Source organism: Acipenser ruthenus, chromosome 11 (assembly GCF_902713425.1).
Source record: "Acipenser ruthenus chromosome 11, fAciRut3.2 maternal haplotype, whole genome shotgun sequence".
NCBI classification, from domain to species: Eukaryota; Metazoa; Chordata; class Actinopteri; order Acipenseriformes; family Acipenseridae; genus Acipenser; species Acipenser ruthenus.
This window is the reverse complement of record NC_081199.1, coordinates 11563964-11582753: the sequence shown is the minus strand read 5'-3', so window position 1 is coordinate 11582753 and position 18790 is coordinate 11563964. Positions and strand designations below refer to the sequence as shown.

The following is an 18790-nucleotide window of genomic DNA, read 5'->3' as shown; positions in this document are numbered from 1 at the left end:
CAATACCAAGATATATGTAACAAATGTCAACACTTTTGCGTTTTTAATCCTTATGTTGCCAGGTTTTGATGAACTGTTAATAAAACAATGATATAAAGTACTTGTATTATTATTATTATTATTATTATTATTATTATTATTATTATTATTATTATTATTATTATTATTTTTACAGGGCTTAACATTAACCTTGACCTTTGACCTTTAGTAGTTAATTGTTTGTGTTAAACAATGTTTGGGAGAGTGTTACAAACGTAAATGTATTTGTATTTAAATAAAAATATTTTTTCAAACGATCAACATATTACCCACACCCATATGTACAGTAACAATTGTGAGAAAAGCCCCCATGTTCAAATGGCTCTACCAATAACTGACAGCAGTTTGACCTCCACAGCATGGAACATCTGAAAGAAACCCTCCTAAACCTTCCTTTGACGCAGTGTGCGTCTAGTCTATAGATGTGGGATTAAATTGGACAGCCCCCTTGTTTCCGCTACTCGAATCAACTTCTCATCCATCAAGTCTCTGCACGGGTATGTCGTCATCGTCCACTAGGTGGCACTGCCATCCACGAAAACCTGTATGCAAACTCGCAATAGTAATCGATTAACTTTACCTTATGCTACATTGCACTGAGGCAGAAATATTAGAAACAAGTTAAGGATTATAATTGTTTATACTAAACCAATGCAACCCCCAGGACAAACTCCAACTAAATGTCTGCAAGTTATTACTAGGGCTATATTAACAAATTCAAAGACATGATGTTTAACACTTTGCTTCAAGGATTACAAATCTCATACACTCCTGGTGAATGACCGTGTGCTCCATGGTGCAGCGTTCATTTTCCCTTCATTAATCTTTTTTGTTAGTTTTTTGGGGCATCTAAAATATATACTAATACGACTACTATCAATAATATTAATACTGCAAATAATAATAATAATAATAATAATAATAATAATAATAATAATAATAATAATAATAATAATAATAATAATATATATGGTCAATCCTATAGGAAACATTAAGCAAATGGAAAGTCAACTACTCTCCTTATTGAATATGTTTTTCCAAGGTAGCCGTCGTCAATTGACCTACAGCGAAATCAGAGAAAAGCGCAATTAACAGCCAGGCTGCATTAAGTCACCATCTGTGACCCCCCCTCTCCCCCCCCCCCCCCCCCCTCTCCTTTGTCACGCGAAACTCACTGAATGTGCGCACAGTTTCCGCTAGGTGGTGGTCACATACCAGTCTGTATGGCGCAGTCTGTATGGCTCGTGATGTCAACGCTTTCTCTTTCTATCAGGCAATAACTGCGCAGTGAGAATCAGAGGTCAGTCATAAAAACGGACACTATAGTGAGCATTGCAAAACAAGGGTCAGGCACATTCAATAGAAAAGACCCCGCAGACATTTAATGTGCACTGTGCTAACCCCAGTACATATATTAGTGTAGACCAGTATTACACATGTGCAATGCAACGCTACTGACAAGTATGCAGATACAAGCTATTACTTTGTCTATCTTGTTTTTTCTGGCTATTGCTAAAGAAATGTGAAGTTTTAAATATTCTCAGGTATCAGGAATTAGCTGTGTTCTTGAAATTTGAAAATGCTTACTCCAAGTATAGAAACTGAAACTGAAACAACTCCTTTTATGGTTGACATAAACTACTACTACTACTACTACTACTACTACTACTACTACTACTACTACTACTACTACTACTAATAATAATAATAATAATAATAATATTGATGTTATTTTATTGAAGCTACAAAATTTATCTCAGTGTTGTCTATGAAAATGACTGTTGATTAATCTACTTATTATTTTGACAGTGAACCATATCATTTATTCATGAATCCATAAAGTATAAATATAAGCAAAATAAATAAATAAATAAATAAATAAATAAATCTCCCAAAGTATTAGTGTCGGTTACTTCAGAGGAACGTGTTAACGTTTGGCCTCCATTTCAGGTCGTTTCGCCCGTTATTATGACCAACCTTTCAACTTCATTTTATGCAGGTCAAAATAATTATAATAATAAAAAGTTGCAGTTCTTTTTTAAAAAAAAAAAACCAACATGTTTTAGTACTCCTCACAAAATAAAAATATGTCATCAGATTTTACAAGAGGAAGGAATTAACAGCAGACACATGCAATAATTTCAGTGTGTATTTTATTTGTTTTAAATTATACTTTATATGCACAAAATAGCGTTACCCAAAGTAATAATAGGCCTTAAAAAATAAATAAATAAATATTAAAGTGTAAAGTTTGTAAATACAAAATGTGTTTACAGTCTGTATATTAGATGTATCTTTAAATCTGAAAGAAGTGTGGTCATCCTTATTAGACCTGTTTGTGTAGCCTTAAACAGAATCTTTTTTTTTATTATTTTTTAGTACGTGTTCATTCTATGAATATAAATGTGATAGCTAGATATAATTAAACATAATTCTTATGCAACATATTTTAAAGTTACAGTGTTGCGTGACTACTTACAGCGACCTTATACTGGTTTGTCTAAAATAGAGCATAATTATTATTATAGACTTTTTGGTAACTATGTACAAAGATTTAACAATCTAATCAAAAACAATCAGCAAGAAATCTTTTAATAACGTGCATTGTGAAATGTAAACATTTCCAGTCACTCCCTTTTCTTGTCATCCAGCAAAAAAAGAGAAATTTCCCCGAGGGCGTTCATAGCGTCTTTGCAGTTTGCAAGTATTTTCAAAACTCGATTTTCCTTTTAACAAACTGTTGACGTTTTAGCTTAAAGGCTGTTCTTTCCAAACGGTTAAAAGGGCGCAATCAAAGGTATTCATCTGATAATTTTGCCCTCAGCTGAAATATATAGTATCTGCTTCGACAGCAAAACATAAAAACTGAAAACATGACATTCTCGTATAGGCGCAGTCCTCAGGACTTGAGCAGTGACGTCTCTCTACATGTGGGCAAGACGAGATACCTGCTCTGTGCGACAAACAGTCAGACAAGCATTAAAGGGCGCGTCTCGTATATTATACAGTATAAATGCTGCCAATGTCAAATTGAGCCTCTACCACAGCGCGAGTCCTCATCTCATAACTCCACAGCGCAGATGAGAGCCTGCGATATCCGAAGGCAAATTGCCCTTTTCATATTTAAGAACACAGGAAATGTCTGCTGTTTTCTTTTTTCGACGACCATTGGAATCAGTCTGTTTTTACACTCGAGTGAAGTCGACGTCTTTCTAAGTTAAGTGGCATTTTCTTTGCCGCATCTTATTGAAGATTATGACAAGTTTAGAAGGCTTCTAAAATGTATACATTATATCGCGGCCTTTTTTTGTTTGTTTTTTAATATGAAGTAATTTAACGCTTATAGGCATATATAAATAAATGTAATTGTAAATAAATAAATACGTATATAAATAACACAATAAATAAAGATATTTCTAGAATTTACTCCAAATACTCTCTTAATATAAAATAAAAAAATAACAGTGTAGCCCTGTCAGATTTTTTTTTAGTTTAGAAGGAGTAAAACTTCACAAGGCATTCCTTTAAAAAAGCGCCAGTAATTCTTCACATAACTGTTAATTGTACGGGTTTCCAGAGCAGTGTTAAAACCGCTGACATAGTGTTCCCAAAACCTGCCATGGCAATGGTCTCAAAGTACTTATTTCATTAAAAAGCCACTGCTTATAAATGTCTGCTACACAGATTCCACTGTGCCTAAGGGGTCTAAAACCCAACCCCACATAATTTTCCATCTCATGGCTTTACTACCATTTTGGCTCTTTGGAATAATCGGACCCGCGCTATTTGACGAGTTGGTGTAAATATTCAGAATGTGGTACTGCTTTTAGTGCTGATGTATCTCAGAAACGGAAAAGTGGGCCTGGTTAATGTTTGTCAGAGCCTCTCAAAGACCTGTAAGAAACAAAAGAAACATCACATCAGAAATATATGGCATGTGGACAGGGATAATGTGTCATCCGAACAATTATACATATACATTATAGATCTGTGAAACACAGTTTGAGTTTTGACCACTTAAATAGTTTAGTTAAATATCCTACATGGGTAAAGAAAGCCACTGGACATCTGATAAGGCGACATATTTTCAAACAATAAATATAGCAAGACCGTCCCTAAGGTTATTGCTTTTAACCCATTAAGTGCCGTTGTCCTCATTTGAGGGCTACTTTGTAAATTTTTGTAGAGCATTTTTAACTGGCACCTATATTTTAATTGTCTCTTTAACTATATTTTAAGGTAACCTAATCTAATTTTGTTAACCGCAAAAGTCAAGCCTAAATCTTGTATCAAATTACACAAATATAGCTTGTGTTCTGCTTTTTATTTCAATTAAAAACTAATTTGTTGCTAAAGGATTAATATAGACAGGCAAGGTGAGGTACCTTTTAATTCTTCGTATATTTATAGTGCTGGCAAATATAAACACTTTCACTTTCACTAAAGCAAATGTTTGATCATAAATATTATGCAACACATTTTAAACGTGCTGATAAAGTGGTGTGGCAGCAGTGTGGGGAAGTGGTTAGGGCTCTGGACTCTTGACCGGAGGTTCGTGGGTTCAATCCCAGGTGGGGGACACTGCTGCTGTACCCTTGAGCAAGGTACTTTACCCAGATTGCTCCAGTAAAAAACCCAACTGTATAAATTGGTAATTGTATGTAAAAAATAATGTGATATCTTGTAACAATTGTAAGTCCCCCTGGATAAAGGCGTCTGCCAAGAAATAAATAATAATAATGCCCTTATAAAAATTAAAATGTTGCATATGATTTATGTTCATAAACATTTTTGTTTTTACAGAGTTTAGGCAATTCTGTTCTGCGCATATAGTTAAAAGAGTATATGGGCTGAATATGTAGATACATATGAAGATACATTATTATTTTGAACGGCATTTGCATTAACATGTATTCATTTTGACCCGTGGGACATGTGGTAATGACTAATAACACGCAATGTTTGGCTCTGTATATTATATTTCATATTCACTACGGTAAATGTTATCTAATTATTATTATTATTATTATTATTATTATTATTATTATTATTATTATTATTATTACACATACACGTAGGCCATATCATAACATCTAAGCACTTAATACGTGTTAAATGTGTATGTATTTTTCACCCTGACTACATGCAAACATATTATCGGTTTGACTGCAATATAACATAGTAGAAATAGTATCGCCCCTACCATACAGACTTTTTTAAGTCAGGAAAAATGACCGATGTCATTTTCCAGGAGAGAGACGCAGCCAGTCTTTCAGGGCACAGAATGGCAGGGACTTCTGCATGTGACCAGCAGGTGGCACAAGCGAACAGTTTAATCAGAGAGCAGCCATGCAGCCGCCTCATGCAATAAAATCAGTGAAGAGATCAGCAGAGGCGCCAGGTGAGTAATAAGAAGAGTAATCCACATAGATTGCAAGCTGTGTTCCCCCATCCACAATCGCCACAATAGTTACTTATTAACGTTACTATATACAAATAAAGATATGCTGCCGATAAAAGCTTGTCTCAAGGCAGAATGCACGAGATAAGCACGTTATTCTACATTATTTCTTATTCCTCACGTGCAGCCAGCGACCAATATATATTTTTATATATTGCACACACGCAAACACACGCTGGCGTTCACAGATACTGAGCGCCCGAGACACTGTTTCAGACATTGCTATCAATTTGAGTATATATATATATATATATATATATATATATATATATATATATATATATATATATATATATATATATATATATATATATATATATATATATATATATTCTGATGGTTTTGGCTAAACGTTGAATATTGTGTACCGCAAACGAGTCAAGTACTATTTATTTATTTATTGGTTTAGGGATATTAGGTTGATTATCTTGTTATTGGTGGCAAACGAATGGTTGTAAACCCTAATTTAAAATTAAACGTGGATTACTATTATCCTTTTTTTGGTTCTTGCTTTGGAAAATATGCACACTGTCCAGTGTCAATCCTTCTTTATAATTAAATTTGAGTTACTGTTATTATTTTTTTATTATTATTATTTTTAAGATGTTGACTGCGTAGACAATTCTAACTGCACGGTCGTGTTCAGCCAATCACGGCGTTTAATTTATCCAAGCCTTTTTATAAGCATCAATAACTGGCTTTTTTTTTTTCAAACATTTTTTTTATTATTATTATTGTTTCTTAAAAATAAATAAATAAATAAGTTTAATGAAAATCACAGTGCATTTCAATATTTTATTGAAACTTTCAAGAAACATAAAAAAATCCATACAAGAAGCCATGAACACTTTTTTAAACACAAAGTAAATCTTCATATTTTAATAACTTTCGGCACTTTTACTTTCAAGCTGCATTAAATGAAAAATCCATTCAGCATTTGACACACAAAAAATAGGAGAAAAGAGTAAAAAGGAAAGCAATCTTCATCGTATTTTCAAGCCACGGGCGAGCTTGTCTCTGTATTATTTGGAACAGACAGTAGAACTTTTAACACTGATACAAAGCTACAATGGCACGTCATTTCCTTTGCAATTATTAGAACTACACACTGCGTAAGGGCGGTTGGTGCTCACACCGTATTTGAGAACACATATTTCCCATTATGAAATCGTTTTAAAGTTTGAAATGTAGACAACTTAAACGAATAAACGACCTTCATTTACACATATATTTACAACATCAATAAATTAAACATAAAATCTCAAGTACTCTAATTTGATATATTTACACGCAATGTCAAATAATTACATAAATATTTTCTTGCTTATAGTCCAAGGTTCCTTTTATTTTAATTTTTTAATAATTATTTTATTATTGTTAAAAAATACAAAAAAAAAAAAATTGACACAGAATTGTTTTTAATTATGGACAGTTTGTGTTAGGAAAAAAAAACTGAATACAAGTTAACGCTGTTCAAGTTCAAAGGCTTCTCCCGAAAAACGTATTTCCATTTTTGAATATGTAATTTTTCAATAAGGGGCTAGGTTATCTATTCTTTAATCTTTTCTTTCTGCAGTGTAAGTATTGCTGCTACTCTTAATCTTGGTGCTTAAAATAATCAAAAGAGAAATCAAAAGGAAACCTTGACATAAGGACATGCAAAGTCTTTACTTTTTTCAGACATCATCACACTATTATATGTTAAGGTATACACTATATATATATATATATATATATATATATATATATATATATATATATATATATATAGTATACCTTACTACACGCTTAACCAGGGATAGCTTTACAAACTGTCTCTCTTTTTTCTATTATTTTTTTTTTATTTCTTAGCCAGAACCTGAAAAATATAACTTGTAAGTCAAAGAAACACTGGAGGAGATGGCGTAGCAGCAACGTTCTATTTTTGTTATTCGTACAATCTCTCCAGCCTCTCCAATACTGTTGTGGTATTCAAAATACAGAAATCAATGAAATACGTAGATGTTCAAAGTAGCCGGAGAGATTTATTTTCTTTATTTATTTTTAGTATTTATTTATTTATGTACTTATTTATTTTAAACAAAGTGCATTGAAAAGATTGGTTTGATAGATCTGCAAAAACCAAACCCGCCTTAGCTGGAGACGGAACTCCTTTTAATTAGTTAGTTATCTTTCAGTGATTCTTTTTTCCCCCTTCCCTACGGAGACCCACTTCTTGATCTGTCCTGTTTAGAGTCAAGTCCGCTGACCAAGCGTTGGATATTTTGCAGTTCGTTGGTCGATTCCTTTTCTGAGCACATTTTTGGAGAAAGGGAGACCGATCCTAAAGATATAGTGGAGGACCTGCTCTTGACCTCGGAGGCCGAGTCCATAGCTGCAGAGACCGGGCTGGTTGCCATGTTGCTCGGTTTGGGCTCTCCTGCGCTGTTGGCCATAGTGTGTAGTGCCGTGGTAAGGAGGGTGCTGTTGTCCGGTAGACCCATGGGGATGGAGTAAGGGCTGTACCGGAGACGGGGGCGCACTGCGTTCAGAAAAGGGTGGCGATGCACAGAGGACGACGCTGCTGAAGAGGCCGAGGCAGCTGCAGCTGCTGCCATGTAGGTGTACGGATAAGGGAAAAGGCTCCCGAATGGTGACATTGCCAGACCCTGCAAATAAAGGAGGCTCGTTAAACTAGTTCACATAGATAACAAGCAACTTTGTATTCACCAACTTCCTAGTTCAACAACAACAGCCAAAAGTTTTGAATCATCTAGAATTACATGATTGAGACATAATATATATTTTTGAACGTTTGTCAGTTTTTCGTTAAGAATATAGAGAACTACAAGCGTTATGTTATTTCAATAGGCTATGTTAACGTAATCATTCAGGTTCCTTTCGACTTTATGAAGCAAAATTAGTTAATTCTACAGAGTGATGCAAGACTTTTGACAAGAGCTGTACAATCAAAACCAGCGTGAACATTTTTCTCGATTGCATATCATTCTGAGAGGCCCATAGGGGAATCGCCTGTAACTTAATAAGCAATGTGGAGTTGGAAGCTGCTCGACAGCGCAGAGCTGCACGAGTCCTGCCGTCTTTTTGGGGTGTTGACAGTATTAGATTTTTTCAACAGGTATGTTACCCAGCCAGTCCCCTCCCTATATCGTGCTGTGATATATAAAGTGATATCTACTTTTGTATATAGTATTGACAATGAAGCTGGTGCGGTCTGGAGATTATATTATAATTTATACTGCCTATATTAGTTTAGGAATATCAGATTGTCCTTATTCTCGACCAAAATGTATTGCATACTAATAACAATAAAACAGCTTGAAATTAAACGGTATTTATACCAGACATTTGGACATCTGCAGTTGTGTATTATAAGGATAGTTTGTTGCTTCTGAACTGGAATTTAAAAAAAAAAAATTGTAGTTTAATTTACTTGAGTCAATGTACTGTATGTATTTTCTGGTTTTACATAGGAAGTCTTCTTAAGGCTAAGATAATCTCAGAGAACCAACCACAATTTGGACATTAATAATAATACGTAGTACCACTTCTTTAGCGTGTCTTACCTGTGAAGCCAGTACGTGCTGCTGTAAGTGGAAGGGGAGTGAAGAGGTGGCAGTCAGTCCTTGGGCTGAGGAGGCGATGCTAGCGGTCTCCATCGTGCTAACACCCGCTGACGAAACAGCTGCCAACAAGGGGCCCATGCCCGCAGCAGCCATGTTAGAAAATGCGCCGCCCATGTTAAACTGACTTGGGTGCAAGAGAAATGGGTGCGTAGCACTCAGAGGGTTAAAAAACTGTTGTCCAGCCAAACCAGGTGGAAATCCAAAATGATGCATGTGTCCCTGGCTCAAGTGAGCGCTGCTGTCTGTTTGAACTGTCAAGGGCACATACGTTTCCTTGTTCGGTGGCCTACACTCGTCCACTTTAGGAGGGTCAAGGATAGGGCTTTTAATGTCCTTCCTGCCCGGCATCCCTGTCGTGCTCGAGGTGATGGTGGCGGGGCTCTGTCTGGAGTCAGCGGGGCTCCGTTCAGTCCTCAGGGGCTCCTCTCTACCCCTGCTCACAGGGTCATTAGCGGTAAATAAGTGTTTTTTGGACGGGCTCTCTTTCTCATCCCTCGAGTCCTCATTAGTTGTAGTGGAGATCTTACTGGAGTCATTTCGCTCCGGTTGGTGCCCATCTTTGCTTTCGTTGTCGCTGTCTAAATCACTGGGACAGAGGTCTGCCAGGAAAAAAGTTTGAGGGGCATGTTCAAGTAACGCGTAGGATCTCATCAAATCAGAACCAAGAAACCAATGATCCAATATAAAGTATAATACTCTAAGTTGTTCTTTCTGGGTTAACAAGGGATTTGATCCTTTAGAATGTTTAATTGAAGATTAGATTAAATGCTTTAAAAAATCTAGCCCTGCCTATATACAGCTGGACTTAATTACTGTTAGTAGAAACATCAGCATGGAACCCACGAGTTCAATAAGTTACATATGAAGGAGAAATTACATGCCTGAAACAAGTATATCAGAAAAAGTCTGCACTGAAAAATGTTTAAGAATTAAATCAGATGTAACAGATTTAAAACACATCATAGTGTTTGTTTGTTTGTTTGTTTATAATATTTGATAATAGTCTTTAGGTGCACAACAACACAAGTGTAACCACAATCTACAAAACATATAAACAAGGTCCTAAAAATATGTTGCATAATTACTGTTGCATTGTGTTGTTTTATTCGACAGAATGCCACATAAAATAGAACAGTAAATACAATGTAATAGCTATGTGTATGCACATTAGACCAGACGAAAATAATAAAACATTTATATGATGCAGATAAAACATATTATTATTATTATTATTATTATTATTATTATTATTATTATTAGTAGTAGTAGTAGTAGTAGTAGTAGTAGTAGTAGTAGTAGTAGTAGTAGTATACTGTACATAAAACATGGAGCGTATTATGCATATCCCGCAAAGCCTATTGCAAGTGAGGGAATTGGGATTACAAAGAACCATAAAATATCTTATTAAGATATTTGGGTAGGTATCTGTCTAAAATGTATTTTAAAAAATAATGATTTCAGGAAGGTTGTTGCTAACAAGACATTTGGTGGTTAAAATACAAAGTTATTTGAACACGCAGAGATGCTCGTTTCCCTTTCAGTCTTGCTGTGCGTTATCTCAAGCTAATTCGTTGACTTTGCCAAGAGTATCACATACGGACAAGTGGAAATAAAGACGCATCCCTCAGCCGATTTCAGGGATACATGATAAAGATCTACACAGCCCTTTTCTTTTATTCCCTTTAAGAATTACAAAGCTTCCACAGACTTTATATTCACATTGTAAATAAACTCAGCCTGTATGCATAGCGGTAGACAGTAGCTAACCTTTCGACACAGCCGGGGACAAGGCCTGACCAAAGCATTTGAAGGTCGCTTGCTCACTGGAGGACTCGTCCGATGTCACGTTGTCTTTTTTCTGGTGCTCCTCATAGGATCTCATGGACTGCAAGGCCAACTGTTTCCTGTTTAGTCAAATAACATTTGTTCAAATGTAGATTATATATATATATATATATATATATATATATATATATATATATATATATATATATATATATATATATATATATATATAAATAATTAAAACAGACAATTATAAGTCTACGGAACAGCGAGAGACTCTATTGTTCTACTCTTCAAGATGGATTTTAAAAACTAAATGCACAAAAAAATAGAACTTATTTACTTATAGCTTCAAGACTCGATTATAATATTACTTATTGAGTTCCACGTTTAGTTGGGTTGATTTTTTAAAATGTATTTGTTTTTTTATCAGTCTCATGTATAATAACTGGGGTAACTGCAGTCATATAAATTCTCAGTATCACGTTTCAACGCACAAAGCGTTCTGTGTACATGCAAACAGTTCACATGTTATAACAGGAATATGGTTTACTATGTGATGTGTCATATATTTATTGCTCAAGCTTACCTCTTCTCCCTTCTGCCGTTGCCCGTGTCACGAAAACCCTTGGCAAAGGGATTGTGGTCAATTTTTAATTGAGTTATCTGGGGAAAAATGGAGCAAAATAACATAATTGTAAAGATTTGTAGATTTGTGTGTATTGCATGCATGGGCTGTATCAACTGGGAGAACTGCTCTTTATGCATTCCTAGGAAGCCGTCGTTTTATTTTTCAATGCAATTAAGAAGTATAATGATACTAATATGTTGGTGAGATGCTCACTACTGCTTTCCTTAAATAAAGTGGTAAACTTCCTATACAGTGAGAACGTGACCCGATACCCACTGCATATTTCTTAGCTCGCTGTAGCTGCCGCTTTGACGTTTTCAGATAGGGTTATGTGTTTCATCGACTTGCAGATCATTGTGGTAATCAAAAAAAAATTAAATATGTTTTTACCAAAATAAAGTCAACAAAAAATCTGAAGTTTCTGAAGTTTGGGGCTAGTTTGTGTTTTGGATGTATTTCTTAATTTATTTAAAACAATTGCAATGTAATTCTAAAACACAATACACTGTATTGTAATGTATAATATGTATTATATAACTCTATACTAGGTATAACATTTATCGACGGTTTTTCTGTATAGTCTGGTCTATTTGGCAAAGCTACTGTAAACTAACACACTGTTGAGGCAGTGTTTTAAGTCTCATATTAATTTGGTTAGCATGTTTTTTAATATATCCAAATTTGGTTAATCGATCGTCTTTGGGATTTTTTTTTTGTGTGCTTTAAATAAATGACCCATGTTTAACCTATGTTTTGTCTATTAAGTTCAAAGAGCACTCGCAGACTGTTGAAGCATATCAATCTGTTCCTTCCTGTGCTTTGCAGACAGACCTAACATTTTGCTGCTATATTAGTTTACTGGAAAAGTAAACACTCATGACCCTTGCACGCATTTGGATAACAAAATGTACTCCAGATCGTCTATTAGAGACAGTTAAGTAAACACATTGGGTTTCTCTCGTTTTTAATCACATCTTGACCCAATTATGGCCTCTAAATTAGAATATGGTAAATGATTATGAAAATGAGCATCGAGCACGGGCTGAGTGCTTTTAAGATATATAAAATGGCTGTGTAATTTACACGGTAATCCCAGGAACTGTGTCATCGCACTGCAACGGCACACACTTCAAAACCTTGCTTTATTTATTAAAGCAATACATTAGAGATTGCATTAATTATTATTTGTGTGTATGCATTTATTTGCACCTGCCTCCGTGCATGTCAAAATACTTAAATAAGCACGTGTAATAATTCTGTGTCATGTTGAACCCCATATCAAAACCATTTACAGCAAACCGCTTAGACTTAGATTTTTTATGTGATAAAGACTATACATCAAATATGACCCAATAAGCACACACACACACACACACACACACCTTCTACAATTATCACCTTAATACAATTAAAATATAAACAATAACCAATAACAATTCAGTCTAGAGAGAAAATGAACTGTGTGTATCACATTATCAATTTGAAAACACAAACTGCATAGACTAGGTGAAGCGCATGTGAAGATGAATGTATGGTTGCATCTGGGCGTTTTTTTTCCTTTCATTTATTTATTTATTTATTTATTTGTACTGTCTTCCATTATTCCTAACGTATGGGACTGTAGGGCAGTTACTGTAACCGGTATGATGTTGCGCAATGAATGCCCTGCGTTAGATGAGAACTGACAGGCTGTACATTTGCCTTTCAAAAAAGGCAGACTCAGAGTAATCCTCTAGCTCAAAACAGCAATTATTCTTTCAATACAGGGAATGCAATAGGCAAAACGATAAGGTAATCCGTTCAGCAATAAAGGCCAGTGCACAAAATGTCTCGTTACTAGCCCAGCTTTCACATCTACTGGATCCTTTAAAAGAACCTTAAATAATATTAAAGTTAATGTGAGTGTGAGCGGCACGGTCGTTGTGCTTCCACACTGCACACAAGCAGACTCCCAAATACGAGGCACAAGCAACAAACAAGACATGCATTAAAACCACCCGCTATTAAAGTAAAGAAACACACACAGTCTGATAATCCTCTTACCTTATCGTTCTGGTATGCAGTCACGGCGATGAAGTCGGTTTCTGGGAATACATAAGTCCGAAAAGTACTGTACGGAAGCTTTAAAATATCGTTGGCCCTCACAACGTGAAACCTGGGCTGGTATTTGTGCATGGAGTTAAGAATCGTCTGCAAGCAGGAAACAATTGTGGGTTTAAAAACGAAACACACACCCGCACGCGCACACACACCATACACACAGAAACCTCCTCCTGAATTACCAGCTAAATTACATCGAAGCACGCCAAAAACATTATGAAAGATTATGTTTTATTCTATTACATATGTATACAAGCATACATATACGCCCTTTCTACAATTTCACCACAGCGTGTTAAGATATTATTTAAGTCCATGTATTTACCCAGATTCTCTATAGTGGAATTTTGAATGGCGAGGGCCTATCAATATCGTCTTCATTAGAAAACATACAATATTTCTCTTTCTATTTGAAGTGTTCGTATCACTTAATATAGACGATCTATGGATCGTGATGATGGTCTATCATGTTTCAATATAGTCTGGCCTATTTGACAAAGCTACTGTAAACTAACCCACTTTTCAGGCAGTGTTTTATGCCTGGTTAACGTGTTTTTAATATGTCCACAATTGGTCAATCTATTTTAATTTAAATCTCTGTTACAGCTGCTCGTGTCAATGTTAGAATTGCGGGTCTTTTGTAACTTTCAAAAATGACAAAAAAAAAAAAATAGATTCATGAATAAACACATACAAATGAATACCAAGCGGTTCACTGTGATGGATAAGGTTATTTTCCAAACTACCTTCTTAATATATATATATATATATATATATATATATATATATATATATATATATATATATATATATATATATATATATATAATCACAGATTTTCATTGCTAAACATAAATTACATAGTATGCATTTTTTAAGTTTAATAATAATTATCCAAACTCATATCTTTTCTTTTTTATATATATATATATACATTTTATAAATAGACATTTTAATTGCACTTACAAATCCATGCTTATCGGAGATGTTGTTTGTCAGTTTAAGTTTGTGAAAATTGACAACCTTGGACATCCATTGCTCTCCAGTGGCCGGGCTGTCCGGGTGAATGTACATTCGCTTGGGCATTTCAGGATCAGCCTTGCCGGCTACCATCCAGCGAGAGTTGTGGAATTTGTACCTGCAGTCGTCGGCCGCAACGATATCCATCAACAAAATATACTTGGCTTTTTTATCCAAACCAGTGCACCTCACTTTAAACGGAGGGAACATTCGTCTTAAAAAAAGAAGATAAATTGCATAAATAAATAGATACATTTATTAAAGTCATTTTCGGTTTTTAATCGTGTACCATTGTAGATTCAATTAAATGCGTTCTAGTTTATGTAGTTCTAAAACCACATGACATTAAATGGAATAAACAGATTTCTCAGGTAAGGTTACACATAGGCTTTAATTAAGTTGGTCCTGCACAATATGTTATAATGTTATTTCTATTTTTTATTTTTTACATTTTAATAATTAAGTAACTGAGTTAAGGTTGTATTACATTTGTATATTTGTAAATACAATGTAAAACTAACAAAGAGCAGTTTAATTTCTACGAAACATGAGGAAATTCCTAAAATATACTGAGAAAAAAACCCGAATATTTATTAAAATAAATTATTATTATTATTATTAATAATAATAATAATAATAATAATAATAATAATAAACGTTAATTCAGTGAGGGAACATTGGCTTATTCTTTACAGATTACATTTAACGACCTATAAAATGAGATTCATGTATGATTTATATATTTGAATAATGCCACAGTATAGATGATAGTCTAATGGTTTAGAACAACATTCTGTAGCATTGTGCAAGTGTTCTCTGGGCTGCAACAGCATACCACAAATGTGCTATTTCTTGTATCAGGCTGGTGGCGTAAAGAAACCTTCGTTTAAAAGAGAACACATGAAGGCAAGCCAACAAATCTAAAATACCTGAGAAAGATGAACATGGACACAGCACAGCACAGCACACACATCAAACTATTACAGGACCGGCTACGGGGTGGAGAGTTGAAAATTTATATATATATATATATATATATATATATATATATATATATATATATATATATATATATATATATATATTCATATATATATATATATATATTCATATTCATTGTGTTGATCATTATCATGTTTCAGTTGAAAAAAAGGCCGTACAAACTTTGACCACAATTAACACCAACGGATAAGAGTTACCTGATAAAGTAATCAGGTGATTTTGTTAACCTCGGTTCAGATTGCTGTAGACTCCACTTTTATAGTTTTATAATCAACAATTGGTGCCATAAAAAAGAAGTCCAAGTTAAAATGTGACTAAGGAAGGTGCCATTGAAATAATTTACAGTTTGGGTTTGCACCTAGGATTATTATTATTATTATTATTATTATTATTATTATTATTATTATTATTATGGTATGTATTTTATATTTTCAGGAACCCATTTAACGCAAATCCAGAATTATGTAATATGTATTTATTATTCAAATATAGGCCATGGAGTAGCATTCAGTTGAGAAATTCAGAAACTTGGAAAGAAAAGTGTTTAGTCGTATCTGGAGTGTGGGGTTCACAATGATCTTTGAAGTTAAAAGGAGAGTCTTACCTTCCTGATTTTGTGATAACCATTTCAGTACCGCGCTTGTGAAACTGCTCCCAAAGCTCCTTAGATTCCAGGTGGACTTTGGGGTCATCTTCAACCTCTTCTTCTGGCTCCAGGGTTTTGAGAGGCCTGAGATGGGCGGCAGCAGCCTGGTGACCCAGAGAAGAGAAGTGCAGGCCGGTCTCCGCAGCGCCAACCAGCTGATCCATAATGGGCTTGCCCAGGGCTCCCGGGAGGGAGAGCGCCGCAGCACCGTTCGGGGGCAACGCAAGGGCCGGGAAAAAGGAATGCTGGTGCCCCAACATAGCACTCATTGCAAAGTCCGGCGCCCGGTGAGATAAAAATGGATGATATGCCATACTCGTTCCTGGAAAAACTGGATCTATCATCGGTAAATTCATCCACTCCACCAACGAAGCTCCAGATGTTGCTTATTTTGTGTGTGGTTTTATTCGATCAATGCCTCCTTTAGTAGCACATTTTCTTTCACCAAGGAAAAAAGTTTTAAGGCTTGCAAGTGTCAAACCCAAGACTTATCCCAGTAAGACTATCAGCTGGCAAGGTAAGGAACCTTTTTTTTTATTTATTTATATTTGTTTATCCCTCAAAAAAAATCAGAAAATCAAAATGAGAAATGTGATCCCGTTCTCTCTCCGCGTTGTGCATTGAAAGCGCCCGTTTTTCTCTAAGTCAAATACGGTTACTTTTCTTCTTGTCGCATGGCCAATATATATGTCAAGAATGTGCGTACAGGGAAGCCAGAGGAATGTAGTTCGGTATTTTTTCCTTAAAAAAGGGTATGCCTTTTTTTATCTCCTTGCACAAAATGTTTGTAGCAGTAGATCTTTTGAGATGCGTCGCTTATGTAGAACAATTCGTATCTTTCCCTGCACACGAATAAAGAAGAGAGAGTCAGTCTCCAGTGAAAGGAGAGAGAGAAGGCGAAACCTCAACACTAAGATTTTCCCTGCGCTTGTGTGCGCTCTGGACTCCGGATTCTATGGATGTGTTGTGTGTTGCAAGGAGCAGAGCCCTGTTGATTGGCTATTTGACGCTTTCGGACCAATTGTGTTGCTCCATAGGCGTGGTTTTGACAGGTCGAGTGGAGGGGACAGAGCTGAGTTATAAAAAGAAGGTGTCGGAAACTGTAACGTTACAGCGAAGCATCACTACTACTCCATACAGTGTGAATATGTCAACATCATTAGGGAGGGAGGGTCGAACCAGTACGGAGGCGCAGCCTCCTCTAGGTGGCTGCATCCACAGGAAATCGCCGAGAAGACCTCTATCTGTGTGCGCAGCTCAACATCTTCTCTTTATTTCGAGTATGCAGTCCCAGTGTCAAGCATGTTCTATACATTTATACTGCTGTTTGTGAGCTGCATGTTAGATAGACCCAGCTGCACAGATATGTATAGTATTTCTTTATATTAAGTTGACTATATAGTTAAATGTGCAATTATTAATTAAGGAACACAAAGTGAAGTGCAAGAATCATAACATTATATGTTACTTTTTACAGGGATTACAGATTTTAAAAGAAAACGTTTTCATGTTTTTTTTTTTTTTTTTTTTTTTTAAAGCCCTTCTGTTTTTTATTTCTAAGACTGTCTTCGGTTCCTGCTCATATGTGTGTGTGTCTCCTAAATTCACCTCCACTTACCTCTAATTCTCCAATCCGGAATGGCTATATCTGTAGGGATAACATTTATGTTACTCTTCCCTCCTTTCTGAGGAGTGATCTGTGTGTAACGTGTAAGACAAACCGTGAAATGTCCAATGATTGCCATCTTTTGTTGGGGTCGTGGCCCCAGCGGTGCAGCAACAGCGAGAGAGAGAGAGAGATAGAAATGGGAGGTAGGGGGTTGAGAGAGGAGAACCTAATTTAACGAGGTGATTTAATTATCAGGACATGGCGCCTGTTTGACTGCTGTTGGTGCCTTGCAGCCTCTGAGTATAGAAAAGCACTTGTTTCTGTGACTCGCTGAAGCGGCTTAAAACAGGGAGAGTGAGATGGGGCAGCAAGGGAGATGTAAAGAAAAAGAAAAGCAATCACATCAAGGATAAATGAATGAACATAGGAGCGGAATATGTAAAGTGATTAGCTCTTCAAGCATTTAGTTTTTGACGCAAGTTTAGAGCGCTTGGCGCCAGCCCGGTGACGTCCATTTAGTTACCAGCGTCTAGTATCACTTTCCATTCACCAAAATATCAGTTCTGAGATCTTGGGAGGGGGAGCGGTGCTGGATATTGTGCTATAGGGCTAAATGGAGCTCTAATACCGATTATATTCAACCCCTTTTAGGACTGAAAGTGATTTTGGCTGAATCATTGTGCCAAATTAAGGAGAGAGCGAACCTAAAGGATGCGTTCTCTAAAATCTATAATAATAATAATAATAATAATAATCACCCATCATCATCATCATCTTCAGCATCATCATTCTTTCTAGCAACACCTGGTATAGATTTCTAATTTAAAAAGCTGTGTTGAGTTTTCGTGCGTAATGGGTGGGCGAAATTAAA

General features: G+C 35.6%; 1 protein-coding gene across 1 annotated transcript; it reads right to left on the bottom strand.

Annotated features, from left to right (window-relative positions):
* Window positions 1–6281: 6281 nt before the first annotated feature.
* LOC131739418 (T-box transcription factor TBX3-like) lies at window positions 6282–17445 on the bottom strand. The gene is made up of 7 exons (XM_059033355.1): window positions 16269–17445; window positions 14609–14876; window positions 13586–13732; window positions 11501–11577; window positions 10894–11030; window positions 9067–9725; window positions 6282–8148 (listed from the first exon to the last, which is right to left on the bottom strand). Exons 1-7 carry the CDS (start codon window positions 16664–16666, stop codon window positions 7699–7701), a joined length of 2136 nt encoding a protein of 711 aa, XP_058889338.1. The 5' UTR covers window positions 16667–17445; the 3' UTR covers window positions 6282–7698.
* Between the last annotated feature and the right edge of the window lie 1345 nt (window positions 17446–18790).